This window comes from Larus michahellis, chromosome 6 (genome assembly GCF_964199755.1).
Source record: "Larus michahellis chromosome 6, bLarMic1.1, whole genome shotgun sequence".
NCBI classification, from domain to species: domain Eukaryota; kingdom Metazoa; phylum Chordata; class Aves; order Charadriiformes; family Laridae; genus Larus; species Larus michahellis.
The window spans coordinates 24,352,275-24,380,274 of NC_133901.1; the positions used below are offsets into that span (position 1 = coordinate 24,352,275).

General features: G+C 37.0%; 2 protein-coding genes across 5 annotated transcripts in view; both read left to right on the top strand.

Annotated features, from left to right (window-relative positions):
- Positions 1–14,892, top strand: part of RASA2 (RAS p21 protein activator 2) — a 50,674-nt gene extending 35,782 nt beyond the window's left edge. For all 3 annotated transcript variants that reach the window (XM_074592709.1, XM_074592708.1, XM_074592710.1), the window contains 13 exons: positions 99–213; positions 789–863; positions 1,594–1,717; positions 3,066–3,172; positions 4,858–4,944; positions 5,026–5,103; positions 5,556–5,629; positions 6,108–6,214; positions 6,498–6,580; positions 7,481–7,689; positions 8,891–8,994; positions 9,593–9,782; positions 10,676–14,892. In XM_074592709.1, the coding sequence (XP_074448810.1) occupies positions 99–213; positions 789–863; positions 1,594–1,717; positions 3,066–3,172; positions 4,858–4,944; positions 5,026–5,103; positions 5,556–5,629; positions 6,108–6,214; positions 6,498–6,580; positions 7,481–7,689; positions 8,891–8,994; positions 9,593–9,782; positions 10,676–10,706 (1,384 nt within the window). In that variant the 3' untranslated portion in view covers positions 10,707–14,892. The remainder of the gene's footprint in view (positions 1–98; positions 214–788; positions 864–1,593; positions 1,718–3,065; positions 3,173–4,857; positions 4,945–5,025; positions 5,104–5,555; positions 5,630–6,107; positions 6,215–6,497; positions 6,581–7,480; positions 7,690–8,890; positions 8,995–9,592; positions 9,783–10,675) is intronic.
- A 6,451-nt stretch (positions 14,893–21,343) lies between these two features.
- RNF7 (ring finger protein 7) lies at positions 21,344–27,870 on the top strand. 2 transcript variants are annotated; one of them, XM_074592713.1, is made up of 3 exons: positions 21,344–22,187; positions 25,046–25,093; positions 26,538–27,870. In XM_074592713.1, the coding sequence occupies exons 1-3, from the start codon at positions 22,017–22,019 to the stop codon at positions 26,592–26,594; spliced, it is 276 nt and encodes a 91-aa protein (XP_074448814.1). In that variant the 5' UTR covers positions 21,344–22,016; the 3' UTR covers positions 26,595–27,870. The 2 variants fall into 2 exon arrangements, with proteins under 2 accessions (XP_074448814.1, XP_074448813.1); XM_074592712.1 differs by having other exon boundaries at positions 21,646–22,194.
- Positions 27,871–28,000: the final 130 nt, after the last annotated feature.

Below are 28,000 nucleotides of genomic sequence, written 5' to 3' on the forward strand. Positions count from 1 at the left end.
AATTAATTATTTAATAGCAAGATAAAGTATTAATTGGATTTTGTAACTGAGCTTCTTATTTTTTCCCTATTCAAATAATATCAATTATTTTCTTACAGAGAAGCAAACACAATCTTCAGAGGCAACTCATTAGCAACTCGGTGTGTAGATGAAATGATGAAAATAGTGGGGAAGCACTACCTAAAGGTTACTTTGAAACCTGTTATTGATGAGGTAGGTTATCCTACTGAAACTGTTCTCAGGATTCTTAGCCCCCTGGAGTATCCTATCTCTTTGATATACATTCTTCTTACAGCTCCCTGTGTGGTAGTAATTGCTCAGGTGGGGGAATTGTAGAGGAAGGTTAAATTGAGCAATAATTGGTTTAGTGGGAGGAGCTGCTTTTTGTTAATTGTGTTCCAAATGCTTGAAATTAAACAGTCAGTGACAGTCGCTCCAGCATTTCAGAATTTACCCACATGATGCTTTATGTGATTGATCCATGTAAAAAGGCACACACAAAATTGAGGATGATTATTGTATGCTGTTATGGATAGTTAGAATCTGCTGATTCCGGAATAAAGTTGTATTTTCTTATCCCTGTTCATGAAAACAGTAAAGGAAAAAGGTCCAACCGAAAATAGAATGGGGGGGGGGGGGGGGGAATTAAACAGAGGATTACAGTCTTCCTTGACAATTTTTTGGAGCTTTACCCCTAAATCTAGGGCAGAATCTGGTTTTGAATAGGTGCATTTCCATACTTTCTGTCTGAAAAATTAAACTCTAATAGTTTTGTTTGTTTCTTTCAGATCTGTGAGTCTCCTAAACCCTGTGAAATAGATCCCATCAAATTAAAAGAAGGGGATAATGTAGAAATTAATATGGTGAGTTTCCTAATGTGTTTTTCCTAATTTAAACTTTCTCAAATCTGATAGAAAAACATTTTAAAAAGCAGCTCTGTGTAATGGAAAATGAGTAATTTATTAAGCAGTGGAATCTGCTGATTCCGGAATAAAGTTGTATTTTCTTATCCCTGTTCATGAAAACAGTAAAGGAAAAAAGTCCAACCGAAAATGGAATGGGGGGGGGGAATTAAACAGAGGATTACAGTCTTCCGTGACAATTTTTTGGATGTTGTAATGTAATTCCTGGTGTTCTGTGCTCAGTATCTAGATGATGAAGCACTTACTTAGGACTGCTTTAACACGTTTCATTAAAGTTTTGCTTGAGGCTTGCCTGTCACCAAAGGATGACATTTAAGGCAATAGTTGCTGCAACAAACTAACTGACCGTTCACTAGGTATCCAGGGGAAGTGATCCTTGTTTGTAATGTGGGGTCAAATTACAAAACCATATTTCGTTATAGTTGTATATTGCCAGACAGTGCTTATATGCTTTCTTGTAAGTGAATAACATCAAACTTATCTTTTAACACTAGTAATCCCATATAGCTATTATGAGGATTTTTAAATATGCGCTGTACTAAAATACATAATCAAATAGTCGGGCAGTGTTTTGAAAAAAGGAACTGTACTGTTATGTTTGTGTTCGGGGAAAAAACATACAAATGCAAAGGTTAATGGTCTGAAAAAATACCTTTTTTCATAATTGCAGGAAAATCTACGCTATTATGTAGACAAAGTATTCCGTGAAATTGTGCGGTCAAGTATAAGTTGCCCTACCCTAATGTGTGATGTTTTTTATTCTTTGAGGCATCTGGCTGCCAAAAGATTTCCAAGTAAGTGTTCTCTAAAAACTTTTGAAAATGGCGTTCAGAGAGAAATACTTAACTTCTGCAGTTACCTTATGGGGATTGTTAAAATTCTTGCCTTGTCCAAAGCTGTGCCCTGAACTTCTTGCCTTGACAATCAGGCATTTGTTTTTCTGTCAATTTGTGACTTACAGTAAAGTCTTGTGGTCAGTCAAGCAAGAACTTTGTATTTTTTGATAGGAAAATGTAGCAGGTCAGAAACACTGCAAGACAGTAGCAAATAAGAAGTCACCAACAAAAGTATGAGATAATAGAAGAAAAGCGCAAGTAATACAGGAAGTGATTTAATTGAAAGATATGTAAAATCTGCTGATCTTAATGACATGAACTGCAGCTGTGTCAACTGAGTAGCACATTCATAACTTATATGAAGTTAGCTTTACTACTACCGTAGCTTTACTACTTAGGGGTAGTTTTGAGGAGGGTGGATGATGTAAAGTATTTAATGCATTTGTAATGCGACCAGTATTAGGACAGTTTTATTCGTTCTGAATAGTTTTAATATCGGAATAATGTGATGGGTCTGAAATACTCTTATGCTTCAGTCAATTAAAATTGGAAGCGTCATATAATAAGCCACAAATGTAGAACACAGTTCTCATAATCTGGAGCCTTTCTCTGACTTATGTTTATCATTGGAACTGATACCGTAAATTCCTCTAGTTAAGACGGTCTTTTCAGAATAGCTAACTTCCCAGACAGATCAGATTGAAGCGGTTGTTAGAGTAACAATGTGATCCCGCTATATTTCCCAGTATAAAGGTGTAAATATACCCAAAATAGTAAATGAGAAAGTCCTCCTTTACATCATCAAAATTATATGGCACCATGGTTTTATGATGCAACTCAGAATTGGAGTTAAAGTTGTTCATGTGTGTGGGCTGCATTTGTTGTGCAGCATTAATGTATTTGAGTTGCTCAGTGATTAGCTTTACAGGGGAATAAGCCCGATAGCCCTAGAGTTTAAAGGCAACTGCTACAGTATTTTCTCTTTCAGTTCAAGGTGCATACAGCTGTACTGAATCAACACTGTGTATGTAAATGCTTGCAATAATCTCATCGTTCCTAGTAGTGGAGCTGATGAGCCACTTCTATGAGAACAGAACTTTTCAGAGAAATAAACCCTCCGTTTTAAGCAGAACGTTTCTTACCATGATCACCTTTCTCATTTCATGCACTTCATTGATTTTTCTATTCTGTTTTAAAATATAAATGTGTCCTCTGATGTTATCTTCTGAACAACTTTTATGTTGACTGTCTTCATTATTTCCTATTAAGTTTAGTGCATGTTACATTTCATGGTTTTTCTCTGCAGATGACCCTCATGTACAGTATTCTGCAGTGAGCAGCTTTGTGTTTCTTCGTTTCTTTGCTGTAGCCGTAGTCTCACCTCATACTTTTCATTTACGACCTCACCATCCAGTAAGTTTTGTGAAGATTTGTTCTGTTTTATTCGTAACTGTCAGATCTGTTTATCTGGGAAGGCATAAGTTACTTTTGGTGGGTCTGTAAGTGGGACGTAAGGTTACTAAATGTCTCCAGGTTGAGTTTTCGATTTTATACCTCACTGAAGAAACTAAGACATTTGCAGTTCTTTAAGCATCAGATTTCTCAGTCTTTATGAGGCATTGTCAAGTGATGTAGAAGAGCTATTGATATTAAAGAAGCTGTGTCTTCTTTGGGAATGCACTGCTTTACTTTGAATAGCAGCATCACTGAGGGTTCTTTAACGCATATGTCTAAACTGCATTGGTTCCCTCCACATGGAAGTTAAATATCCAGGTGCCACTTTTACTTTTAAAAAATATTTCCATTTGTGTCTTAAACAGAGGTTGTAGAGTTACCCAATAATTGGTCTGTGTATTTATTTTGGACTTGACTAGCTTCATTGGGTTGCCAGATCTGCCATTTTTAGTTTTCAAATTGTCAAGTAGATGTTCAGTTTGGAGAAGAGAAGGCTCTGGGGAGATCTTATAGAGGCCTTTCACTACCTAAAGGGGGCCTACAAGAAAGCTGGAGAGGGACTTTTTACAAGGGCATGTAGTGATAGGACGGGGTAATGGCATTAAAAGAGGGTAGATTTAGACTAGATATAAGGAAGAAATTCTTCACTATGAGGGTGGTGAGACACTGGAACAGGTTGCCCAGAGAAGCTGTGGATGCCCCATCCCGGAAGTGTTCCAGGCCAGGCTGGATGGGGCTTTGAGCAGCCTGGTCTAGTGGGAGGTGTCCCTGCCCAGGGCAGGGGGGTGGAACTAGATGATCTTTAAGGTCCCTTCCAACCAGAACCATTCTGTGATTCTATGATATGCATTAAAAAAAAAAAAAAATTTTTCAAAGACAGGAATATGGAGATAAGGAAAAAAATACTGTATTATTTTCACATAAAATACAGAATACATGTGAAATCTTCTGCTGTAGAGGTTGTCTTTATTAGCTTATTTTATCTGCTTATATGTGTTGTGCTTTCAAAAGAAAAAAAATCTCCTTACTCAAATTCATTCCTTTGACGTTATCCAATTTGTTGAGTAAAACGATTACAGGATTTTATCACTTGTGGGTTAAACGTTTTAAAGGGAACAGCAAAGCCCCTTTCTGTGGCTGTGTTTGTAATCCTGTACTAAAATGCAAGCAGTGAGGTAGCAAACAAATTGGGCAAAAGCCTTAAAGACGAAGTGTTTTAGTTCATGTTGTATTATGAAAAGTTCTACCATTTGTTGAGTGACAGTTCGTTATGTTTAGTGTTAAGTTTTGAATAGTTCAGAAGCATTAGATGTGTAGCAACAATTACAGAGTTTGAGCGTTTTAAGATGTTTTATATGTAAAAATATTTTTCTGAGTACTAATATTAAGTTCTAGTGGTAGTGAATAAAGAATTAAGCACTGGGCAGTAGCTTATAAAATATACATATATTCACAAAGCACAAGTACTAAAAAAGGACAATGCTGCATATGCATTTCTTTTTGGGCAAAGTAGTAAAGGAATGAAGATGTATCAGATGTACTACATTGTGTAATGTAATAATTTTTGTGACATTTTTCATTTAAATCAAGGTTTTACCTGGAACTGAATAAAAAATGTGACTTCTGAATTTTGTTTATTTTAGGATGCACAGACTTCTAGAACATTAACTCTTATATCAAAAGCCATCCAGACTTTGGGGAGTTGGGGAAGTTTGACCAAAAGCAAACTTGTAAGGCTATTAAAATTCTTTTTCATTTCATAGACAACATTCTTTGAAAGTTTATTTATGTCGATATACCTTTTCTTGCAGTCAAGTTTCAAGGAGACATTTATGTGTGAATTTTTCAAAACATTTCAAGAGGAAAAATTTACTGAATCTGTTAAAAAGGTACCTTTCAACTAGATTTTTTTTTTTTTAAATGGTTGATGTATTTGTTCAGTGTTAATTATTAGGAGGTTGTGCTATTATTCATTTTTCTAACAGAAAAAGAAAAATTGTGGTCCATTTCAGAGGTTTAAAAAGAAAAATCCACACAATCGAGCACACAAGAGTTATATATAATGGACTAAGACAATTTAGTTTAAAAAAAAAAAAGTACAATTTTTTTTAAAACAGACTTGATTAGATCTGCTGTCTAGGAACTAATTAAAGAAATCTTGTGTGGGTTATGGGCATGCCATTTTACATTGTTCCAAGTCTCTGCAATGTATTTTCATTTCATCTGTTGCATAAAATAATTATTCAGTTCCAAGAGAAACTGTACATGTATATTTTCAAAATAGCTTTTGATTGTTCTTTGTTTCTGAATAGTACATATTCTCTGTGTATTTTTCCTTAAGTTCCTAGATGATGTTTCCTCTACTGAAAGTAAAGAGCCCAGTGGTCTGAGTGAGCCAGTACATCTAAAAGAAGGGTAAATACATCTTGAATCTAGATCATGCAAAAGAGTATTGACTTTACCGTTTTTCCATTAATGCCAACATCAGATTAATGCTCATTAAAATGTTTGATGTACTGTAGAAATTACGGTATTTGTAATTTGTGGTAATTCTTTGTTAGTTTGCAGAATTAGTTTAAACCAACAGCTGTAAACTTTCATAACTTATCTTTTAAATAATTAAAAAAAAAAATCAGCTTAAAACTTATTAAAAGCCCATCTGCGTTTCTGTTACAATTCAGTAACGTGTGCTTTGTGATGATTTATTCAGGATTGTCAGCTTGTATTTTAAAGGAATGTATTAATTTAATTTAGAATTACTTTGCATGCGGTTTAAGCACAGCCAGCTAAATGTTCTGCCTTAAAGTAGGGGGGAAAATTACCCTGTAATAAATGGTTTTAAAAGCTCTCCAGAAGACTAATGGTTGCATTTCATTGGATTCTGTCTTTACAGAGAAATGTACAAAAGAGCTCAGGGAAGGACTCGGATTGGTAAAAAGAATTTCAAGAAGCGGTGGTTCTGTCTAACAAGTAGAGAATTCACCTACCACAAACAGCAAGGTAAATGATGTTTATTTTTCAATTATTTTTGTTTTCTCAATATTTTATAAGTGTTTGTATCTGATTTGTGCTTTTTAAAATGCATAAATTTTTTTCCTTTTACTAAAGTACATATGTCTTAGTTACCTTTGCGCTGGTTACAGAATGCTTCTATGATTCATGTACATTTTCTCAATAATAAAAAGGCACATTTTCAGAACTTAACCTACAGTATCAGTGCACTGAGGTTATAAACCAGTTTTCTTAAAAATCGCTTCACGCATCTATTTACAATTTTTCACAGATAAAGAACCAATTTTCACTATTCCAATCAAAAACATCCTTGCAGTGGAGAAACTTGATGAGAGCTCCTTCAACAAGAAAAATGTGAGTCAAAAGATAGTTTATATGTAATTCCTGGTGTGTTCTTTAAATAAAAGATTATAATTAGCTTACAGAGTTACTGAAACCCTATTACTGAACACTTCAGCAAAAAATCTTAGTTGGATCAATAATAAAAATCTGTATGCAGCTTTTCCAAGTACTCTGAACGTGGAACCTAACTTGGAGATTTGGATCTCGGCACCAACTTTTCTGACTGATTTTATGACTTCTGCCCCCTTTTCCAAATTTCTGAAATGAAGGTTAGAACTACTGTGACCTTATTACAAAGCACTTTTCACGTAAGGTATTAGTAATATGTATTATATTATGTTCTACTAGAGATGTAATGTTATCAGACTTCTATTTATTCCGTTTGATGAGAACTTCCTACAGTACCTTCGTCAGCTGAGACAGTTGCCTGTGCTCACAGCCTCATTCTGCACCTCTAACACATCAGTATTTCTGTGTTATTTCCATTAGAAATTCTGAGGCAGTGATAAAAGTGCAACTGTTACTTAGGCTGAGGATGGCTAAAGGAGAGACTTCTAGGAATCTTCTGTTACTCACAGGATATCAAGCAGGAAGTCTGAGGTCACGTTTAAAGAGGCATGAATGCAGAGGACAGAGAATGCATCACATTCTAATTCTTTAAGAATTCTTTTTTGGATGAGGAAATGGTGGAGGTGGAATACAGGGAGCTGTTTTGTTTGTTGGTTTGTGGGATTTTTTTCTTTGAAATAGGGCTGTGTAGTAAAACGAAAGAGGTGAAGAGTCTTCTTTTCTCTCTTGTCACACTTTCTGTCTTAATTTGGCTTTGTTGAATTGCCTGAGCTTTGAAATCTATTTTGACGTATTCAAAGTTACTCTTTTACTGAGCAGAATGATGTTGTGTTCCTTCTACAGATGTTTCAAGTACTACATGGAGAAAAGCCGCTCTATATCCAAGCAAATAACTGTGTAGAAGCTAGTGAGTGGATAGAAGCTCTTTGCCGGGTAACGAGGTGCAACCAGAAGAGGCTCAATTTTTACCATCCTTCTGCTTTTCTGAATGGGAACTGGCTTTGCTGCAAGGCTACAATAGAGAACACAGTGGGCTGTGCTCGTTGCACTGCGTAAGTTGCTTCTCAGCTGAAAATACATATGTGTTGTGGGACAAATAATGTATGAATCACTGTACAACTTGAAAATCTGAAAGCAAGGCTTTAGCAAGTTATGCTACTAAAAACATGCCTTACTAATAAGGCCTGAAGTACTGGATTTTACGAAGTCTATTACTTCGTCAGCTACCATATGAAATGAAGGTAACCAGTTCAGCATGTAAATCAGAAATATTGAATGGTTCACTTCTTTCCACACAGAATAATAAATTTAATAGCTGAAGTTTATTCAGATGCCAAGCTGAATGCAGAAATGTGACACGCCTAGGTCATCTGTATGAAATAATTGGAATACCTTGCTGCAGAGGGCTCAGCCTGGAAGTCTTATCTCTTTCCCTAATGACATTGGCATTTTTTATACAGTCACTTTTTTATTTCAACCTCACATATTTTATACAGTGTACTAAGAAAATCAACTAAATCTTGGATGTAGATTCTGACAAATGATTTGGATTTTATAGGTATGTTAGGAAAACGAATAATGTCTTAGAATGCATTAGTGCCTTTCTTTAAGCTGCTGATTTCTGAGAACAAACAAATGCTTTGATCTTTTTGAAAAATAAATTTATCCTTACCTGGATAGATTGCATAAATTACAGACTAAAGATCTCAGTCAGTTCTACATCATCAGGAAGTCCTACAAGATAACTTTCTGAAAATACGTATAATACTTCTTCCATGTTACTCAGTTCATTCCTATATTGGGTTTCTCAACAGTTCAGAAGATTCCCGTTACTGAATAACTTGGTTGGGTTTGTCTTTCTATTTTTTTCAACTGTTCTGGTTTAGGAGATTGCCCTTCTCTTCTGGTTACCTTTCAAGAATAGAAGATTTTTAAATAAGTGTTTAAGTGTCATTTAATGACAATTAACCTTACTTTGATCTTTTTGAAATATTTTTCCTTGACATACTGAATAAATTGTATTGGAAAAAGCAGGTTTTTATATTGCTGTATTCATTGCCCTCAAAACTGTTTATGCCTGTTTCTATAGAGCACTTGCGTTGAACGCTAAGTTTTGTGGAGCAATTGTAAAGCCATCTGAGTGACGGACACGTTAAAAGGCTAAGTGTAGTGAAACAGAATCAGTTTTTACTTGCTTTCAAACCTTTCAAGAACAATTCCTATATTGACTACCCGTCTTTTTTCACCTTTTAGAGATGTTCCTGCTGATACTCAAATTGAGATTGATGGAGACAGAGAGGCAGAAAGAATTTACTCACTTTTCACTATCAACATGCCTAAACTACAGAAGTTGGAAGGTACTCAAATAATATTTCAGAAGAATTATACTGATATTATTTAGCTCTAATTCTTTAGGCCCATAACATCAGTTTGATGTCTTAACAATTTACCTGAAAATAATAGAAAGTAGAGAGACAGATTATATTTTTGTTGTCTTAGTGCTCTGGTATCACACATTCTTCAGTCATTTCTTTACAGTAGACATGAGGCGTGCACATTGTTCTAAATGAATTTGCATATATGAAGTATCTTTAATAGGCTGAACAGAGAGACTGCAACTCTAGCCAGTTGTTCTTCTGTCTTTGCTCTCCTTTTCCTGACTATGGAGTGAGTTCTGTTGAACATGGTTGAGTTGCAAGAAAGCATTGGTCGTCTGTTAATGTCAACAGGAGAGAGCCAGATACTTGAGATGCTGAACACAACCAGCAGAGAATAAGCCACAGAACTGTAAATAAAGCTAGTTGGTGCTATCTCCTGCTTTTGTCTTAACCCACTTTATGTATAAGCTAGAGTAACTTTACACTTCAGAATTTCAGAATCACCATTTACGTGATAGTTAGATCTGTTTGTTAATTGTCAAAATTCTAATCAGGATAATTGTGGTAATTTTTGTAGAGGCTTGCGGAAGTATAGCAGTCTACCAAGGTCCGCGGAAAGAACCAGATGATTATTCAAACTTCACAATTGAAGATTCTGTAGCAACTTTTCATACACTTAAACAGATCATAGATATAGTAGAAAAGCTGAATGAATCGCATGAAAAATACCGAAAGAAGAGATCGTCTAGTGCTAAATATGGTAGTGAGTAAGTATCTTATGTAATTTTGACATACATAAATATGTATTTTCCTAAAAAAAAAAAAAAATAATCACAGAACAAGACCAGGCTTGTTTAGGTAGAGATAATTAAGCTAAAGGTAGATTTAAACAAAACAAAGAAATTGAGAAAATAAGGTACATAATTTGTGGTAATGCAGGTTTTTACCAGTTGTTAGAAGATCCTCTGGGGTGGGGTTCATCTGTCTTTCTGTTGAGATTCCCATAAGTGGGTGCAATGCCTCTGCTGTTTCCTTGCAAGTTAACATCTGAAGTGGACACAAAATTTATCCCTAACTGTCTGCCTACTTTCTAATTTTTTTTTTTCAAATTCCATAGTTCAGTTAAGAAATAATTAAAATATCAAATTACATAAAACTGTAAAGATTACACTGCATGACTGTATCTTTCATGCATTGTATTTACTGTTTATAATTCACTTGCCGTGCTCTATGGTAAATCCTGTTTCTGGTGAAGTTAAAAAAATCTTTTCTTTGGAGGACATTGTTGTTCCAAGGCAGATTCTTTCAGTTCTCCTCAATCCTGGCTGATATCTGTGGAATGCCACTGGCAAGTTTTATGATTTCTTCTTTGCGTCAATAAGGCTTGATTCACCAGAAAAAAAGAATGCTCAAACCACGATTTGGTTTGCCTAGTTTAGTATTTGACCCAAGTCGTTTAGAAAAATTTACTTTGATTTAGAAAGTCTCACGTGAGAGTGTGTGAGGTTTTCTGCAAATCACAAAATTTCACAAGTAGTAGTAGAAATTATTAAAAAAAAATAAATACAGGTTTGCTGAATAAATTAAAATTGTATGATGAGAACTAGAAAGCAGATGTTAACCTTAAAATATTTACATATAATATTTTATTTTTTTCCAGAGAAAATCCAATTGTTGGAAAAGTTTCCTAACCAAAACAAACTGTGGCACACTTGGATGAAAAAAGAAACTGGAAATGTTCTTGAGTGTTTTGGGGTTTTTGTTTTGTTTTTGTTTTTTTAAATTCATTATGTGCATTTTTACAAAGTATTTAAGAATGAACATAAATGCTAGTTGTGTTGACAATCTATTTAATATTTAATAGAAAAATATCTACTTGGAAATCTGGTCTTAAGGTTTATTCTCATTTTGCTGAAGAACTTGAAGTTCCGAGTTCTTGAAGTAATAGGTGTGAATGAATCTAAATGTTGTTTTGCTATTGTTGTCTTATTAGAGAGAACTTTCGAAACAAATAAGCTTTTTAATGGAAGAAAATCCACACAGCATTTGTTGGTTGGATTACATCTCTCAATACAAACACTGCAAACTTGCATGAGTTTACCATGAGTGCCTGCCCTGCTGATATGGATCTTGAAATAGAAATCCCAAGATACTATGACATGGAAAAGATCTGAAGCTTCATGCCCAATTCATTTGACTTTTTTTCTTGTATTAGGTGTTGTCAGGACTTGATTTCTCTACAGCTGAAGTCTTACAAAAATCTTGCAGTGTGCTGCAGATAATCTGGACAGCAGATACCAGTGTTAGTTATGTTTTTAAATACTAAAGAAGAAATCAGGGAACTTATGTTGTACCTCTTGTTTACATTTGGGGTGAGTAATATATGGAATGACATTAGACCACTATCTATATTTTCTTTAGGATTTTTTAAGGTACATATTTTTTCTTAATCTAAAAAGAAATGCAGGGTAGCAACATTCGTTTTAAATGAAGTTTGCCTACAGATAGTAAAATTTAAATGTGAATAGATTGTGGTTAAGTACTGATAAATTTACATCATCCCATGTATGATTTTATTTCTTTTTTTTTTATAAAAAGTAATAACTAGGTCCAGCTTACCTTTTGACTACAAATCTAATAAATAATCTCTATTATAATCACTCAAAGCACTTTAGATATCTGGACTATCCCAGATTATTTTTAGATACTTTGTAGTATCTGCTTGTTATGATCAGTTGAATGATCAACATTGTTTTGTCTTTAAGCAATGCTTCAGTGAATATTTTTATATCTTTAGTTATATGGATTTGTATTTGCCACTTAACACAATCTTAAACTGGCGTTTTGACTTTAGTAAAATTAATTTTTGCTCACTTCATCTGAGAAGTTAGGTTTATGCTGAAAGAACATATATGTATATAACCAGGAAGAAGCAAAGGTATTACTGTGGCAACTTTGCTTCATCAGTATTAAATATAATGGTACTCCTTGAAATATTATTTTTAATAATAACTTTATGTGGTACTTTTATTTTTGGAGCATTTGCTACGGAGTCTTTTGTTGTTGTTTTGTTGGGTGATTTTGGGGTGTTTTTACAATCATGATTTGGCCAAATTAACTAGGAATGTAACTTACAAATAGAATAGAAATCCACAATGCTTGAAACAGTAAGCTGTTTAAATTACTATACATTTATTATACTGTTGTAGGGAGGCTTTCTGTAATAGAAGCAAGTTGGCAAGACAGGATTGAAATCTTTTGGAACGAATGTTAGAATATGTTGTTAGAATAACTATTTGATTTAATACCAGACAAACTGTTTTAGAATATCCAGGATTCAGTACTAGTCTCTGCAATGTCACAATCATTCTATCACCTCAGCTGTTTTTGCCTTTTCCTTTTTTACACATTTGATGTATTCTAAGGGATTTTTATTTGCCAACAATTGAAATGGGGGGGAGGGGAGAATATAGTAATGCCAAGAAATGTCTTTTGCCAAGGTAGAGTCTGATTAATTGCCATGAATAAAAAGCTGCCATTAAACAAAGTTGAATGTGGTCGAGTGTCAAAGTTAGGTTTTGCTATATGTGGATTAACCCTGTGGCAAAGTGTCTGTTCCTTGGAGCCATTTTCTGTTGTTTTAAAAGTCAAATATATGAAAAATTAAGTTGTATACTCTTACAACATTTTTTTAAAATATGCACTTTTTTTTGCTTTGGTACTGGAATATCTAGGAAAAAAACAAAGACCATTGAATATTTGTGACCGTTAAGATTTGATTTCTCATTTTATAATGTTTTAAAATGCAGTAGACGTTCTAGAATTTAATTAGGTACAAGTAGGATGATTAATAACAAAAGTTGCCTTCATTTTGATTAGTCTAGAAAGATGATGTTATTCAGTAATTAGTTCTGTTAGGATTGTAAATTATCATTAGTTTTAATTTGTATTATGATGATGTATTGTTGAATGTATTTTTATTTAAATTTTATTTTCTTATCAAGACATTAAAATGTTTTGTAACATTGCTTGAGAATAACTCACAAATAAATTACAACTTAAGATACACTGTGTGTTTATTGTGAGGCCTGGCTCCTTAAAATGTTAGCATTTATCTGAAGACTGAATTAATAGAGTTTTACATACAGGAGTTGTGTATAAATAGATAAATATAGTTGGCAAGAAAAAAAAACAACAGAATGAAGTTAGAGGGATCTTGCATGGTCATCTACAGCGTTGTTACATTTTAACTAAGATTGATGGTTGGAGAGAGAGAGAAGTGATTGTTAATCATTTGGCATAACAGCGTGCGTAGAAGCCTTGGTAATTTGACAGTTTTTAAAATGTTTGGAATGACTAGTCTGATGTATTGAAGGATATCCGGCACTATGTTACTAGTGTTATATATGGCTAATATTTTTTCTTGCTTACTGATTTGTCTTTCATTACCTGTCCTGTGTACCATTACCAGCTATATAATTTTTCAGACCTTTTAAAATATATTGCATATGGAAAAATAATCTTCCCTTTTCTCAGTCGTCTTCCTTTATTTAATCTGGGCACTTTTTTGCCACCATCTCTCCCCTCCTATGCTTATGGGCATTTTTATGAGATAATTTTGTACACGTGTGTTTTAATGTCTTGAGATGTTTTGTTTCCTTGTACAGAGAGCTGACCTGTTCTTTATTGCTGGTATGGAGGCTGCTATTAGGAGTTACAGTGCAAACCTTCCAGTCATTTTGGAATTAATTTTGATTAATTCTGAGGTAAGCTGTAGTAAGGCCCAGTCTCAGTGGTCACTACATTCACTTGCAGAGATCAGAAAGCAGAGGAAGTTAAAGATTAAATTGGAAGTACAGGATGAAATTTTTTTCTGTGGACATTAAAAAAAATCTGTGGTTATTAAAGCAGAGTGATCTGTTCTTTTCACTGCTAATATGCTGCCTTCTCTATCAGCTCCATTAAGCTGAGTTTTCTCTACACCATAACATGAGAAGGGTATTCCCATTTAAGATCTGTGGCTTCTGAGCTGATTGTCCTTTCAGGTTGTGGGCCAGGCTAGCAATTATAGGTGCATAAGGCCTCTGTAGCTAGAAAGTTCTTCCTAGGACTCTGGATTCCTTGAAAATCAATGTGCTAGTTTCTCACACAGTTCTATACATCTTTGTCCCCCACCATACATGCAAGTGACTATAGTGAGAAAATGCATACTTACAGCCTATACGTAGGTGAGCATATGTATTTATCTTCATATAGTCTCCCTATAGACTATGTACGGTGAACAGAATTAATAATATCTAGAAAATTAAGTGTTTAAAATACATTATCTTTAATTCCTGCTCATTTGTATGTATTTTAATATACAAAGTTTGCAACATCAACTCACATGTGATAAGGACTGATTCAGTATTGCATTTAAAAGAGCATGCATATGGAATAAAAATTAGCCCAATAAGCAACAGCTCCCAGTAACAAAAAGAACAACTTCCAGTAGAATGGGCAAATACATACAATTTACGTAAGGTTAACAAATAGTTAAAGAAGCATATTTAATATTTATAGGATTTATGCAGATTAAATAAACCAGAAATCATTTAATAGCAGTAAGGAGACTGTAACAGTGTTACTGTGTTCAGCTGTGATGAGACTGCTGCTGGATTACTTTGTCTCTTCCTGAGATTAAAGAATATAGGCAGCTGTTTAAAAAAAAAATAAAAAAAATTCAGGTTTTGAGAGTAGAGCTATAAGAACTGGAAATATAGACTGTAATTTAGCTAAATTACTTAGTTTTAAAATGTAAGTTTAAAAAGTCACTTTATGACCTAAATCAGGGATAGAAATTTGATAATCAGTTGCTCCACAATCCCAATAAGGTTTAAAAAGATCAAGTGGTTGCAGTGTTCAGGAAATGCATGTGCTTTGTAAGAATGTTTTGTTTGTTTTTTTTTTTTAAGGAAAAAAAATATTAGACAACCTTACTGAATTACTTTTAAAATATTTTTTACATTAAGAAATGTTTATGGGAAATAACAGAATCCATCCATATATAAATTTTAATACGATGTTTCATAGAATTTTATGACTAAGCTTTTTAACTGTTTGAGGTAATAATTATTTTAGCATAACTACTATTGCAAATGCTGTGGCAGTTTCATATAAAGTCTAGTTAACAGTTTTACTGTTCACTGAAGAGGATATAAATTTTTATTCTTATCTTAGAAACATTAATTAATGTTTTTTTTAAATCCGGTCAGACAATTTAGTTTGCTTTAAGGGACTGTGATTTTGTTCCCCACTTTAATCCTCTATTTTTGGTCATTCTTCCTACACAAGGAAAAAGAACTGAGAGAATCATAGAACAGCCAAAGTAAATCTACTGTGTGACTTGAACTCAAGACTTAAAGGTAAAAATCTCTTACCTGGTTCCTCTGAAATAGTAGTGTAGAAGATTTTGGCTCTGGTTTCCTAAGAAATGCAAGATATCCCCTGCTTTGCTCCAGGTTGGTGTTTCAGTGACACACTCCACTGTCAGGGAGCAGGGAGAGAAGATGATGTTTGAGGGATGTGTGTGTATATATAACAGAAAGCTTAAAAGCTAGCCCGACTGCTGGTCCCGCAGTGTTTTCCTGCCGGCTCAGCGTGCGGACACCGTACCTACTGAAGGATTACTTCAGCGGCCGGAGAAGAAGCTCAGGGGTGGGAGCTCCAGGGGTTTAACACCGCCTGCTCAGCATTTGCTTCTCCCAGACACTGCGATGTCGTTGCTAGGTGATAGAGAAACAAGCCTTCATCAGATGGCAAAAAGCAGTCGACAGAGGTAAAATTAACAAGAGGGGAAACTCCCCTATAAAAAGTGATCCACAATAGCGCTCGGATGTGACATTTATGTTGCATCTTTTATCCCTAGACCTTTAGAGTACCTGATGAAAGAAGGGCAAGTATATGCAATTCGCTCTCTCCTTTCCACGCTGGGGGATGTCAAGGTGCTATGTATTGTGTAGCAATGGAAATTTAAACACCCGAGAGGAAGGAGTACTTCCCTGTAGCTTCTGTAACTAAGAAGTATTTAAATGATGCCAGAAGCTGTCAAAATGCTTTGTCAAATATTTGGGCATTTTAATCATCTCGAGTCGTGAACTGACACCCCAGAGGGTGACAGTGTAAGCTGAGAGGTTTGTACAAGCGTTTTCTCCGTATGATAATGATGCAGTATAGCTCATCATTTACCTTGCAACTTGTATTTAGTCCTGTACCTTTCCTTCTCTCACCTTTTCTCCTTATTTTGCTGATTTACCCTAGTATAAATTAGACCAAACACGATGCAGATTATCTGATTGATTTTGCAAGAATCTTAAAATTGAGACAGAAATAATCCTAGTCCTAGGTAGGAGATTTTAAATAAAGCATTAAGCTGTATAAATGGAACAATACAAGCATGAGTTCCAGTACTGCTGGAAAAACTCCATGAAAGATCTAACTTTTTTGAATGCAAAACATACAATGATTTCTGTAACAACCAAAATAATTCACCTAGCTTCCTCCTGAGTAGTTGATTCAGATTCTTGACGAGTCTTTCCTGTCACACCATTCTGTCATTGTTTTGGTTTGGGTTTTTTAAAATTATTTATGTATATACTTGAATTGTATATACATACATCTTGGCCAAAATCTCAAAGTAGAAAGTTGGGTTAAAGTCAAAAAAATCTGTTGAGTGACATGGTACACAGGACATAATGTCTGCAAGTGTGAATGATGAGAGGATAAACTTCACTTACGCAGTACCTTCCAGTAATTTAAGCACATGAGTAAAGGGAGTTTCCATAAGACAAGTTTCTGTGCAACTTCCCTTCCTTTTTTGTTTGGTTTGGTTTTTGTTTTGTTGGGGTTTTTTGGATTGGAGGGCAGGATGCGGGGAAGGCTGTGCACGTTGTCTATCTGGACTTTGGTAAGGCCTTTGACACCGTCCCCCACAGCACTCTCCTGGAGAAGCTGGCGAATCATGGCATAGACAAGCGTACTCTTCGCTGGGTTAAAAACTGGCTGGCTGGCCGTGCCCAGAGAGTTGTGATTAATGGGGTGAAATCCTCTTGGCAGCCAGTCACCAGTGGTGTCCCTCAGGGCTCAGTTTTGGGGCCAGTTTTGTTTAATATCTTTATCAATGATCTGGATGAGGGGATTGAGTGCACCCTCAGTAAGTTTGCAGACGACACCAAACTAGGTGGGAGTGTTGATCTGCTTGAGGGTAGGAAGGCTCTACAGAGGGACCTGGACAGGCTGGATCAATGGGCCAAGGCCAGCTGTATGAAGTTTAATAAGGCCAAGGGCCGGGTCCTGCATTTCGGTCACAACAACCCCAAGCAACGCTACAGGCTTGGGGAAGAGTGGCTGGAAATCTGCCCGGCAGAAAAGGACCTGGGGGTGCTGGTGGACGGCCAGCTTAACATGAGCCAGTAGTGTGCCCAGGTGGCCAAGAAGGCCAACAGCATTCTGGCTTATATGAGGAATAGCATGGCCAGCAGGAGTAGGGAAGTGATGGTGCCTCTGTACTCGGCACTGGTGAGGCCTCACCTCGAGTACTGTGTTCAGTTCTGGGCCCCTCTGTATAAGAGGGACATTGAAGTGCTGGAGCGTGTCCAGAGGAGAGCTACCAGGCCGGTGAGGGGTCTGGAGACCAGGTCATATGAGGAGAGGCTGAGGGAGCTGGGCATGTTTAGCTTGGAGAAGAGGAGGCTGAGGGGAGACCTCATTGCCCTCTACAGCTACCTGAAAGGAGGTTGTAGAGAGGTGGGTGTTGGCCTCTTCTCCCAGGTGAATAATGACAGGACCAGAGGAAATGGTCTGAAGTTGCAGCAGGGGAGGTTTAGGTTAGATATTAGGAGGAATTACTTTACTGAAAGGGTGGTCAGGCACTGGAACGGCCTGCCCAGGGAGGTGGGTGAGTCACCATCCCTAGAGGTGTTTAAGAAACGTGTAGATTTGGCACTTCAGGGCATGCTCTAATGACAGAGATTGTAGGGGGGATTTTTTTGGTGTATGGTTGGACTCGATGATCTCAAAGGTCCTTTCCAACCATGAAGATTCTATGATTTGCTAACAGTAGCTTATGAGGTCTATCCCGATACTAGGCATATTCCAAGTATCAGTGAGAGGGTAAAAATATTAAGTCAAACTGCATTACCTCACACAAATTTAAAGGAGATGTCAATATTTCAAAATCAGTAAGGGGCGTGCCTCCTCGTAACAGCAAAACAACATAACTTGGTTTTCAGTTTTCAGTTCAGAATGCAGTTCCATTCTCAAACAGCTAACCTCAGTTAAAACATGCAAAAATTTTATCTTCACAGTTAATTTTTTAAAAATTAATAAATGGAATATGAGACTAGCTTCTGACTTGAAAATCCGCACTGTCCAGGGGAATAGTAATAGCTGAGGTTTACTTCAGAGTAAAACAATTAGCAAACAAGAATCTAGTGTAGAATTTGATGAAGTAGTCTGGGGTCTTTATGTCATTGGCTTTAAATCTCTGTCTTAGAAGGGGAGATGGATGAGCCTGGGTGTGGTATGAAGAATGGAGAAGTTTCAAGGCTTTAGACTTAATTAAAACAGCTCAGCAAAGTCAGTAGATATTTAGTCTCTTGTAGACAGGGTTTTCCCATTAAAGCAGAAAGGTTCCCATGCAGAAGTAATTAACTCTTTCTGTAAAACTTCTTTAAGAATTTCTCTTCTATCTATTAGGTGTCGTGTTGTCCATTTGTTTCACTTATTGAGTAATGCACAGTGCATTTAAGAATCTGAATTACTGGTACTTCTCTGTCTTTGAACTCATTCCTGGATTTCTATAAAGCTTATGCCAAATTGCATCACGTATACAGCAATACAGGGAAAATGGTGGGGACAGACTTTTTTAAACTCCATTTGCTACTCTGGGTAGAAATATATTTCTGGGACTTCTTCTATCTCCCTTCCAGTGAGATCCTCCCAGTGTAAAAGTGATATGCAGTTTATTCCACAAACACAGTATGTTTCCCAAATTTCTGTTTTGGTTTATTTTTCATTTCTGGATGCCCACATCATGCTTCTCTTTCACAGAAACTGTACATATTTTTATGTTATACAGTTTATAATCAATTACATTTCAATTAAATTTCTGCAATAATTCCACAGTGAGGATGCAGTGTAATTCATCAATTCTGGATGAATTCTGGATTCTGACTTGTCTCCATGTCAAATAATACTCATTCAAATCTCCAAATGTTCAATGTATGCATATTTTCAAGTCTATTTTCCATTTTGGCAACTGCATTGGGCATCTTCAGTAAAACCTTAAGAACAACTGACTACAGGCAACAGCTAGTGTGCTGATACAGTGCTATTTCCTCTATCGCAGCCCCACCGCCTGCCCTCAGCGAGGTCTCGGCTGTAGCCACAACAGGGTTATTAGTACAGGCCATTAATAGCACTGTTTAGCATATTCCTATTGGAAAAACAGCACAGAGAGCCATAGGTGATCTAGAGTTTAAGGAATAGTTTTGGCACAGAACTATGCTTCAATTATTTTCCTTGGCAGATAAATTGATGCAGTACTTAAGTGTTCTGATATATGTTAGTCTATTGACAGAACAAACAGTATGTGTAATACTACAATCCAGCACGTGCATTAGTTGGCCAAGATACACAAATCCTTACATAACTGTTCTTTGCATTATCATAAAACTGACATTTCCATAACAGTTTTGTTATTAGTAAAAATAATCTTCGATTCTATGTTTCAGAGTAAGCAAGCTGTGGAAAAAACAACAAAAAAAAAAATCTCAAAAAGTTGTAAGAGCAAAGAAGAAAGAAAAAAAGAACAAAACTCAGGTCTCCATTCTCAAAAGATTCATGAAAATCTATGAAAGGCCTTGAACATGCTTCCAGCCACTGTCTGTGCAATACTCAGAGTTTAAAAAGGTTCATAGTATATGAAAATGTTCCTGCAAGGTAAAGATGCATCTGTATATTCATTTGATATGGGATTAGGAGTGTGAAAATAGAACTGTGTTATGGCAGGTGTAAGTTGCGTGTCAAACACTTGGAGCTTTCAATGAGTATTATTTGACATTGAGACAGTCATCATCCAGATTGGTCCTTGATGAATTACACTGCTTCCTTACTGTGAAACTATTGCAGAAATTTAATTGATTATAAATTGTATCATATAAAACAATATTCTAAATTTGGGTACCTACTATTATGTACATGCCCATCCACAGTTGCCAAACAGGTTGGGTTTTGCCATTCTGTAGCACGGAGTTGGCTCAGCAGCTGTAATTCTAGCTGAGCCATCACTCGATGGGCTAAAAAGGACTTAGTTCAAGTTCCTATATTTAGACACTTGCTTTGGAACATTGTCAGTAAAGTCTGAATGAGATATGCAAATGCAGTCTTCCCCTGCCCAATCTGAAATAATGAGTTTTTATTTACAGTTGAAAACAGCGACAAAGTACATCAGGAAAACCCACTGAAAGACCTATCACATTTTGTTCCACTGTCCCACATGCGACATCTTTAATGTCATGTGTGTCTGTAGGGAACAGATGAGTTCTAGGGTGCCAGGACAGTAGTTCTCCAAAACGGCTTGAAATTTTTTTATACAGTTCTTCAGGTGGTAAAATAATCAAGAAAACACTATTAGTTGTGAAATGATTATTTTATTTCTGTAAAGCAATATGGACAGAGTTAAAGGTACCTGTATCAAATTTGCTCTACAATTTTCACTGCTAATGTAAGTTCTGGCACTGCACAGTAAAAATGCAAGTTTTATTTTTAAGAGGGAGCTGACACGCATTTAAGATCTTGCTTCCAGCAGCAATGGAAGTGTGATTGTCTGGAATCATCTCGCTTCGCAAACTGATGCTCAAAGTTCAGCCCAACCACCAAAACCAACGTGGACACGTTGAGATTTCTGCAGGGGGGTCAGAGACTTGATAAATTGCAATGAACTAATGGGAAATGAAAGGGGTGTGATGGTGTGGGTGTGTGTGCACATGTGTACAAGGCTCAGATCCAGGGCTAGACAAGAAATTTGCCTGTAGTTTTTCGCTTTGTGGATAAGGTAAGGTGACATGCTGTGGGCTGTGCACATCTGTACTGTCTTGTTGATCCTCCCTGTTGAAGCCGTGTGATGGGGTATGTTCATGTTTCGGGGCACATGGCCATAGAAATGTTCTAGACTACATACAAAAATAAGTGCTGCCCATGAATCTAAAGCCGCTGAGAAAATGGTTAGTGTTGGGCACAGTCGGTACTCTGAAGGTGGTCAATCTGTTTGGCAATCGGACAGGAGAACTTCGGTGCAGGTGAAAGAAATATTGGTAGGTTTTGAGAAAAGGCAAAGAAAGGTGGACTGTTTCTAACTCTAGCTCTCACAACTTCCATGAATTTCTTTGTCCTAACTTTAAATAGAACATTGTATCTTTATAGTTTAATTTGTACATGGATATAAACATTGTTTAACAAACTTACCTTAAAGTAGTCTTAAAGAGACAGGGCACTATGTTGGAAAAGTCAATTTTGTGTACTTTTATTTGGGTAAAGATTAGGGAAGAAATCCAAGTTTCTATTATCTTTTAAAATAAGTATGTGCATTGTTTAGCTTTGTTCTTATCCACACTTTGAAGCTCCAGTTTTTAAGACCTATGTGGTTGTATACGTAAATGCTTTTATTTTTGAATGTAACCAGACACTTTAAAATTCCCTCTTAGCTTTTTAGTTCCCTCGTGCTTCACAACTCTTACACCTATTTTCCGCTGATTTTTTTTTTTTTTTTTTTTTTTTGTCCTTTATCAAATTCAAGCTGAGTCCAAGTCTATAGTCTGAATTTCGCTCTCTAGAAACCGTAGACTTCGAGCAGGTATTTGGGATCTCACGCCGCCCCCGCCCCCCGGGTTGCGCCCCCCGCCGCCGCCGCTGGGGGGCGCTGCCGGCCCGCGCTACCGGCGGCGCGTCCCCGCCCCTGCGCCATGGCCGATGTGGAGGACGGGGAGGAGGCGGGCGCCCCCCACTCGCACCCGGGCTCGGCGGGATCTAAGGCGGGCGGCCCCGACAAGATGTTCTCGCTGAAGAAGTGGAACGCGGTGGCCATGTGGAGCTGGGACGTGGAGTGCGACACCTGCGCCATTTGCCGGGTGCAGGTCATGGGTAAGCGCCGGACAAGGCAGGCCCCGGCCGCCATGGCCGCCGCCGCGGGCCGCAGGGCCGCCCTGCCCGCCGCCCTGCCTTCCCCTCCCCGCGCACTGCGGGCGGAGGAGCGAGAGGCGGTTTCCGGCAGAAGGGGGGCGCTGCCCCCTCCGCGCCTCCTCTTCCTCCTCCTGAGGAAGCGAGGAGGGCCCTGCGGCCCGCGGCACCCCGAGTGCAGGCCCTGCCCTCGCCTCAGCTCGGGGGCCCGGGCAGCCCGCCCTCCCGCCGGGGGAGGCCGCGCCGGTCAGCGGCCCTCCCCGGGCGGGCCCAGCCGGTGCTCGGGCCCGGAGGCGGGCGGGCGGCGCCGGCCTCCGCGAAGGCGCCTTTTTCGTGGAGCCCGTTTGGTGCCTGCTGGCAAGCTCCGCCAGCGCCGGGGTACGGCCGGGCTGGCCAAAGTGTGTGGTGCTGCTGTGTGCGGGTTGTTCCTGAAGAAACAGTTGTAGATGTTCATATAAACTCATATTTGAAATCCGCTAATCAGAGTCTCTGACACTTCTACCCAAGCTTCTTAATTACTCGTGAAGTTTAACACATGTGAATGCACCAAAAAAAATCTATCGAAATGTAAGGGGTCAGTTTACCCGGTTTTGGAATCTGGAGAATCTCTTTGAAAGCAGCCTCATCGTTGACTGGCATTACTGTTTTCTGACATCTTTTACAAATACAATATTTGTTTTGGGTCTTTGAAAATCCTTTAAATTCTTCTTCTACTGTATCTCTAGATCCTGTTTTTATTATTGTGCCGAGTCATCCTAGGCATAACGGTCCCCTCAGTTGGGCTTGGTACAGTCTGGCATGACAAATGACCCAGGATTCCATCCAGAGCACGTTTGTTTTGTAGGTCCAGGAAGCATCTGGTTTGGGCTTAACAGAAATGAGGCAAAATACGTAATGCCATCATTTCTCATACGTGTGTTTACTGAGAACGCTCTGTGGAAAAGGCAAAAAGGTGTACTAGAGGGGGAAAAAAGATGCAGCCCAGACTGAAACGGTGGGAGATACATCTTTTGCATAAGCATCTTATGAAGATTGTCTGCTTTTATATGGTGAATAGAGACCCTGGAAATATGAAATTGGCTTCATCTGCCATGTAAACCTTGATTTTAAAAATGTATTTCCCTGTTTTAGCTAGCCTGTTACAGGGCACTATAAAAAAAATCTTAAATGAAAAAAATCTTACCCAGAGCTTTTATAAAACTTTAAAAAAAAAAAAAGTTAATTTATAATTTTTCATAAGTAGACCAAGGGAGTACTTTTTATCTGAAACTATCAGAAAAATCTGGTAACTATTTTTTTGAGAACAAACCACATTGTTAAAACGTGAAACTTGATCGTTACTGACTTCAGTTTAGCAATTTCATGTTGACGCTGCCAGACCCCGTCTGGCTCCTGTAGAGCCACTGCGTCTGCAGTAACCTTAGTTGGAGGCAGTGCCAGACTTAAGCTGGCACTTGTTGAAAGTTTGTTTGATTTTTTGCAAGGGAAGAAGGTGTTAGCTGCCTTAATTTTCTACTGTTTTAACTCCTTGGACCAACTATTGTAACTCTTTGGACCACAGAAGCACGAGGGAAGGAAGCAAAAACGCAGGGGTTAGGTGGGAAGGGCAGGATTGCAGCAGTACTGACTTAGATTTGCTTAACGTTTCAGACTGACACCCTTAGGATTGTGAAGCAGGAGTGGGGACAGTTTAACTTGGTATAGTTGCAGTCATTTCTGTCCTCAGAAATGCTTTTTCTCTGTCTGAAACTGCAAGTCTGGAGCTAGGATAGGAAGGCTGCTTTTTCAGTGACTACTGGTCTGCCACAGCGTGCTGCCCTGCATATTGTGGTGGCCCCAGATCAGTTTGCTTTGATGTAGCAGGATACAAGTTGAAGCAGTTTGCCTGAACCTTCCCTGCAGCTTGGCCCTTGAATGCTGTGGAAATATACATTATAGGAACAGACAGAGAACCGGAAACTATTTACTGTCTTACTTTTGTTTCAGTGAGGAAAGGGCAACTGTTTCAGAGTTCCATTACCTTTTCTTTGGAGGAGTTGAAGATGTGTTTGCTCCCATAATATTGAACACTTTCTGTTGTGCGTGGTACGTGCACAAATGTCTACGGCAGCCCATGTCAGGGCAAAGGATAAACAAAGGCATTTTTCCACTGTATGTATGTGGCACAGTACTAAGCCTGGAAGTTGTCTCTTCTCTGTCTTATTAAGTCCTGAACCTGCCATCCAGTCCTATGGCCACAGACTGGAGTGCATAAAGATGATTTGCATGTACATGTGACTCTTGTGACAATTACATGCAGGTACTTATTAAGGAAAACTGCTATATAAAAAGTAGAAGGAGGTGGAGGTTGTGGTGAGAGATGCACGGCCTAAAAAAATCAAAATTGTGAATGATTTCCTTAAAAGGAGATGCTGACATCTGAAAAACAAAGTCCTGTAATTAGGGTTTGGCTTTGTGCTTGCTCTGGTCTTAATATGCCTGAGTGCCTTGGCACAAATCTGCTGGTTATATGTACAAAATGGAGAAGGCTTTTTTTGAGCAGAAGTTATGAAAATACCAAAGCAATGGAAAATAAACAAAACTTGTTGGATAGTTCAGTCCTTCTGATCTCTTTCAGATATATATTTCATTGTCATGTGCACTGTTTTAAAATTTAGAAGGGGGTTATTTAATATTAAAGGGCTGAACGAGACATCAAAACATGGGATTTTTACCTTTATAAATTGGCTTTAGAGTTTATATTTTCCTCTGACAAACCTATTCTTATGATGGAATCCTGAGAATCAAATTGAGTCTTGTTCTTGTTTACTTTTAGATGCCTGTCTTAGATGTCAAGCTGAAAACAAACAAGAAGATTGTGTTGGTATGTAGTGATATCATTCGCTTGTTTTTCAATTGAAGCTTCTCTCAGTAGGGTGCATTTTAAAGTTTGAAGGGAGTAGTGATTTTATTAATGCGCAAAAGTAAACTGGTGTTCCTTTCTACATTGTGTCATCTTTTTACATTAGTAATACTTTATGCTTTATTTTTGAGCACTAATAAAATTAGTTTTGACTTTAGACATGCTGTAGGACAAAATAGCTTCAAATTTGCAGTCAACACATACGCAACTGAGAGGTTTAAGTTTCTCTCACCCTGAGCGTAACTGAGGAGATGATAATGTACCCTTTTGAAGTGGGTAGGAAAAGGTTACCTTTTTTTTTTTTCTGAGATGCATGCCAGAAGACACAGTGGTAATACCATAAAAAGTTCAGAAATAAATGCGTGTCTGGGTTAGAAAGTGGTATTTTTCCCAGTCTTAACTCAGACATAGCAGAGGCAATTGCTTGTTTGTTTACTTTTTATTTGAAAAAGTGGAATCACTTGAGTTTGCTATAGTGCTCTTTAAACAGAAACATACTTTCAGTTGCATACCAATGTATGCAAAAGCAAATCTTAACTTAATTCTCATATATTTAAATCAAAAATAATGAAAATTGTCTCAAAGCGTTTGCTTTAAACCTTTAAGTCAACTTTTAAACCAGTGGTAAACTTTTTCATGCCCTGGTTCTTTCTGATTTGAAGTATGTTGTCTCAAACTTAATCCACTGTTGTTTTTGACGATTGTTTTAATGAGAACAGGAATTTCCTGTTCCAGATATCTTAACTGGCTTGCTAAGTGTCATCATTTGCAACACTTTTGATTGGTACGCTTGTATTCTAATAGGGAAAATGTGAACTAATAAGGGAAAAAAGCAAAGTAACCAATACTATTCAGGAGTAGGTGGACAACAGACAGCACTTTTTGTTGTGTTGAAACAATTGTAGCCTATAGACTTAGACCTGTGTCCCGGTCTAAGATCCTGTTCTGAGGCTATGTACTGTATCAAATGGGCCTCCTTTGATTATCACACATTTAAGTTTAAACACTGCATTTCACGTGACAATTTGCTGATATGCTCTTGCGTGATAGTCAGTCAGTATATTTTGGTATATTTTGGTACTGGGGAAGATAAATTGAATAACTTAGGTGGTTGCACTTATTTCTTGGACAGAACTGATAAATGTGTTTATACATTCACAAAACTGTGTCACTTTATACGAGAAGGTGAGAATACGTGTGTTTCTTTTTTTGTAATTGTAAATAAGTAAAGGATTGATGAGAAAGACTATAATAATCCAATCTAAATGGATAAATATGTGATTACCCATTTTGTCTCTAAAGCTTGCGGTGGTTATAAACATCTGAGAATGATGGTTTGGACCATGCTGTAGGTGTTGATTGGACAGCTGAGGGTGACTGGAACATGTTCTTTCTTCTCTTTCAGTGGTTTGGGGAGAATGCAATCATTCCTTCCACAATTGCTGCATGTCCTTGTGGGTGAAACAGAATAATCGCTGTCCCCTCTGCCAGCAGGACTGGGTAGTCCAGCGAATAGGCAAATGAAAACACTGGAAGTTTTTTTTTTTTTCTGTTGAACTTGTTGAAATAGTGTATGTCTTATGCCATATGCTCATACAAAAAAATGAAACGTGTCAATCATGGCATGATTTATTTGGCTTATCTGCTACAAGAACAGTGTGGTTTTGTTGTATGCTCTTTTCTGTACAAGGTGGCAATGGTTAGTCTTACTGCAGGTATTTCTACAATGAAAAAAAGAGAGACGCTACATTAGCAAATATATCTGGTATGATTTGAGTGTTAACTGTATCAGAGCATAGAAATGTGGTGGTGCAGATTATACCCTAAATACAGTTTATTTAATGTTTTTTGCATAGATAAATGGATTAATTCGAAAGGGCGACCTCACCTACAAGTCTGATACGCTGCATAGTTCGCTGTCAGGATAAAGAATTTGTTTTCTAAGTAATATTGTATACAAAGACACAGTTGATGAGTTTTTTAGAAAGTATTCTGTTTTTTAATCTAAAATTAATTGCGTGTAAACCATTTGCTATGTGCTTTTGCCATCACACTATACTAAACATTTCTAACTTAGGTTTTCTTTATGACTTTAGAAAATCTTGTTTTGTTGTATTTCTAATTCTGTTGCTGTATTATATTCTGTACATGATTCCTGTGACCATAGTGTTAAAATTTAACCACATTAATATTTTTTTTATTTATATTTCTGTTAGAGATCACAGAGATATGCATTTTTAATCCAGAGGCTTTTGGTACAAAGACACGTATTTGGTATCAGTTAACTAGTGGTGTAAACAATCTCACTGGTTAGCTGACTAATCTAGAAAGCAAACAAAATGGATAATTTAAATATCGCAAGGAAAGCAGGTACTAGTTAAATCTAGGGAAAAATGTTAAATTGTGGTTTCATGAAAATTCAGTTAATAGAAGTTTCTTTATCATCATTGTATTGGTTATAATGTTTTGTAAGTGGGAGAAAACGTTTCATTTTTGTGGAAATCCCCTATATATCATCTTTTTATATGAATTGCGTGATTTTTTTTTTTTTTTTCTTACAGATATTTAAGTATTTGCCTCTGACTTTGCCTTTTCCCTAAATATCCAAAGTAATTACTATTAATCTGGACATGTGCTGTGGGGTTTATTTTAATATATGTAATAGGTTGAATTACTGCTTTAAGTCTGTAACAAATTCAGACTTAATAAAATGGTTAATAAACCTGGGTGAAATTGAAGCAATATTTTATGCATATCATTGTTTACTTCAAAATTATCACCTTAAATATTTAAGAATAATGCATTTCTCAGTAGATTTATTTCTATCTAGTTCTGTTTATTTTAAGTATATTTAAAGAGGTTTATCTT

What these genes read in the sequence shown, in the direction of transcription:
- RNF7 (XM_074592712.1), top strand. Translation starts at nt 22,017, where the DNA reads ATGGCCGATGTGGAGGACGGGGAGGAGGCGGGCGCCCCCCACTCGCAC. An exon ending in TTGCCGGGTGCAGGTCATGG is followed by an intron (nt 22,195 to 25,045) that starts GTAAGCGCCGGA and finishes GTTTACTTTTAG; the next exon opens with ATGCCTGTCTTAGATGTCAA. An exon ending in CAAACAAGAAGATTGTGTTG is followed by an intron (nt 25,094 to 26,537) that starts GTATGTAGTGAT and finishes CTTCTCTTTCAG; the next exon opens with TGGTTTGGGGAGAATGCAAT.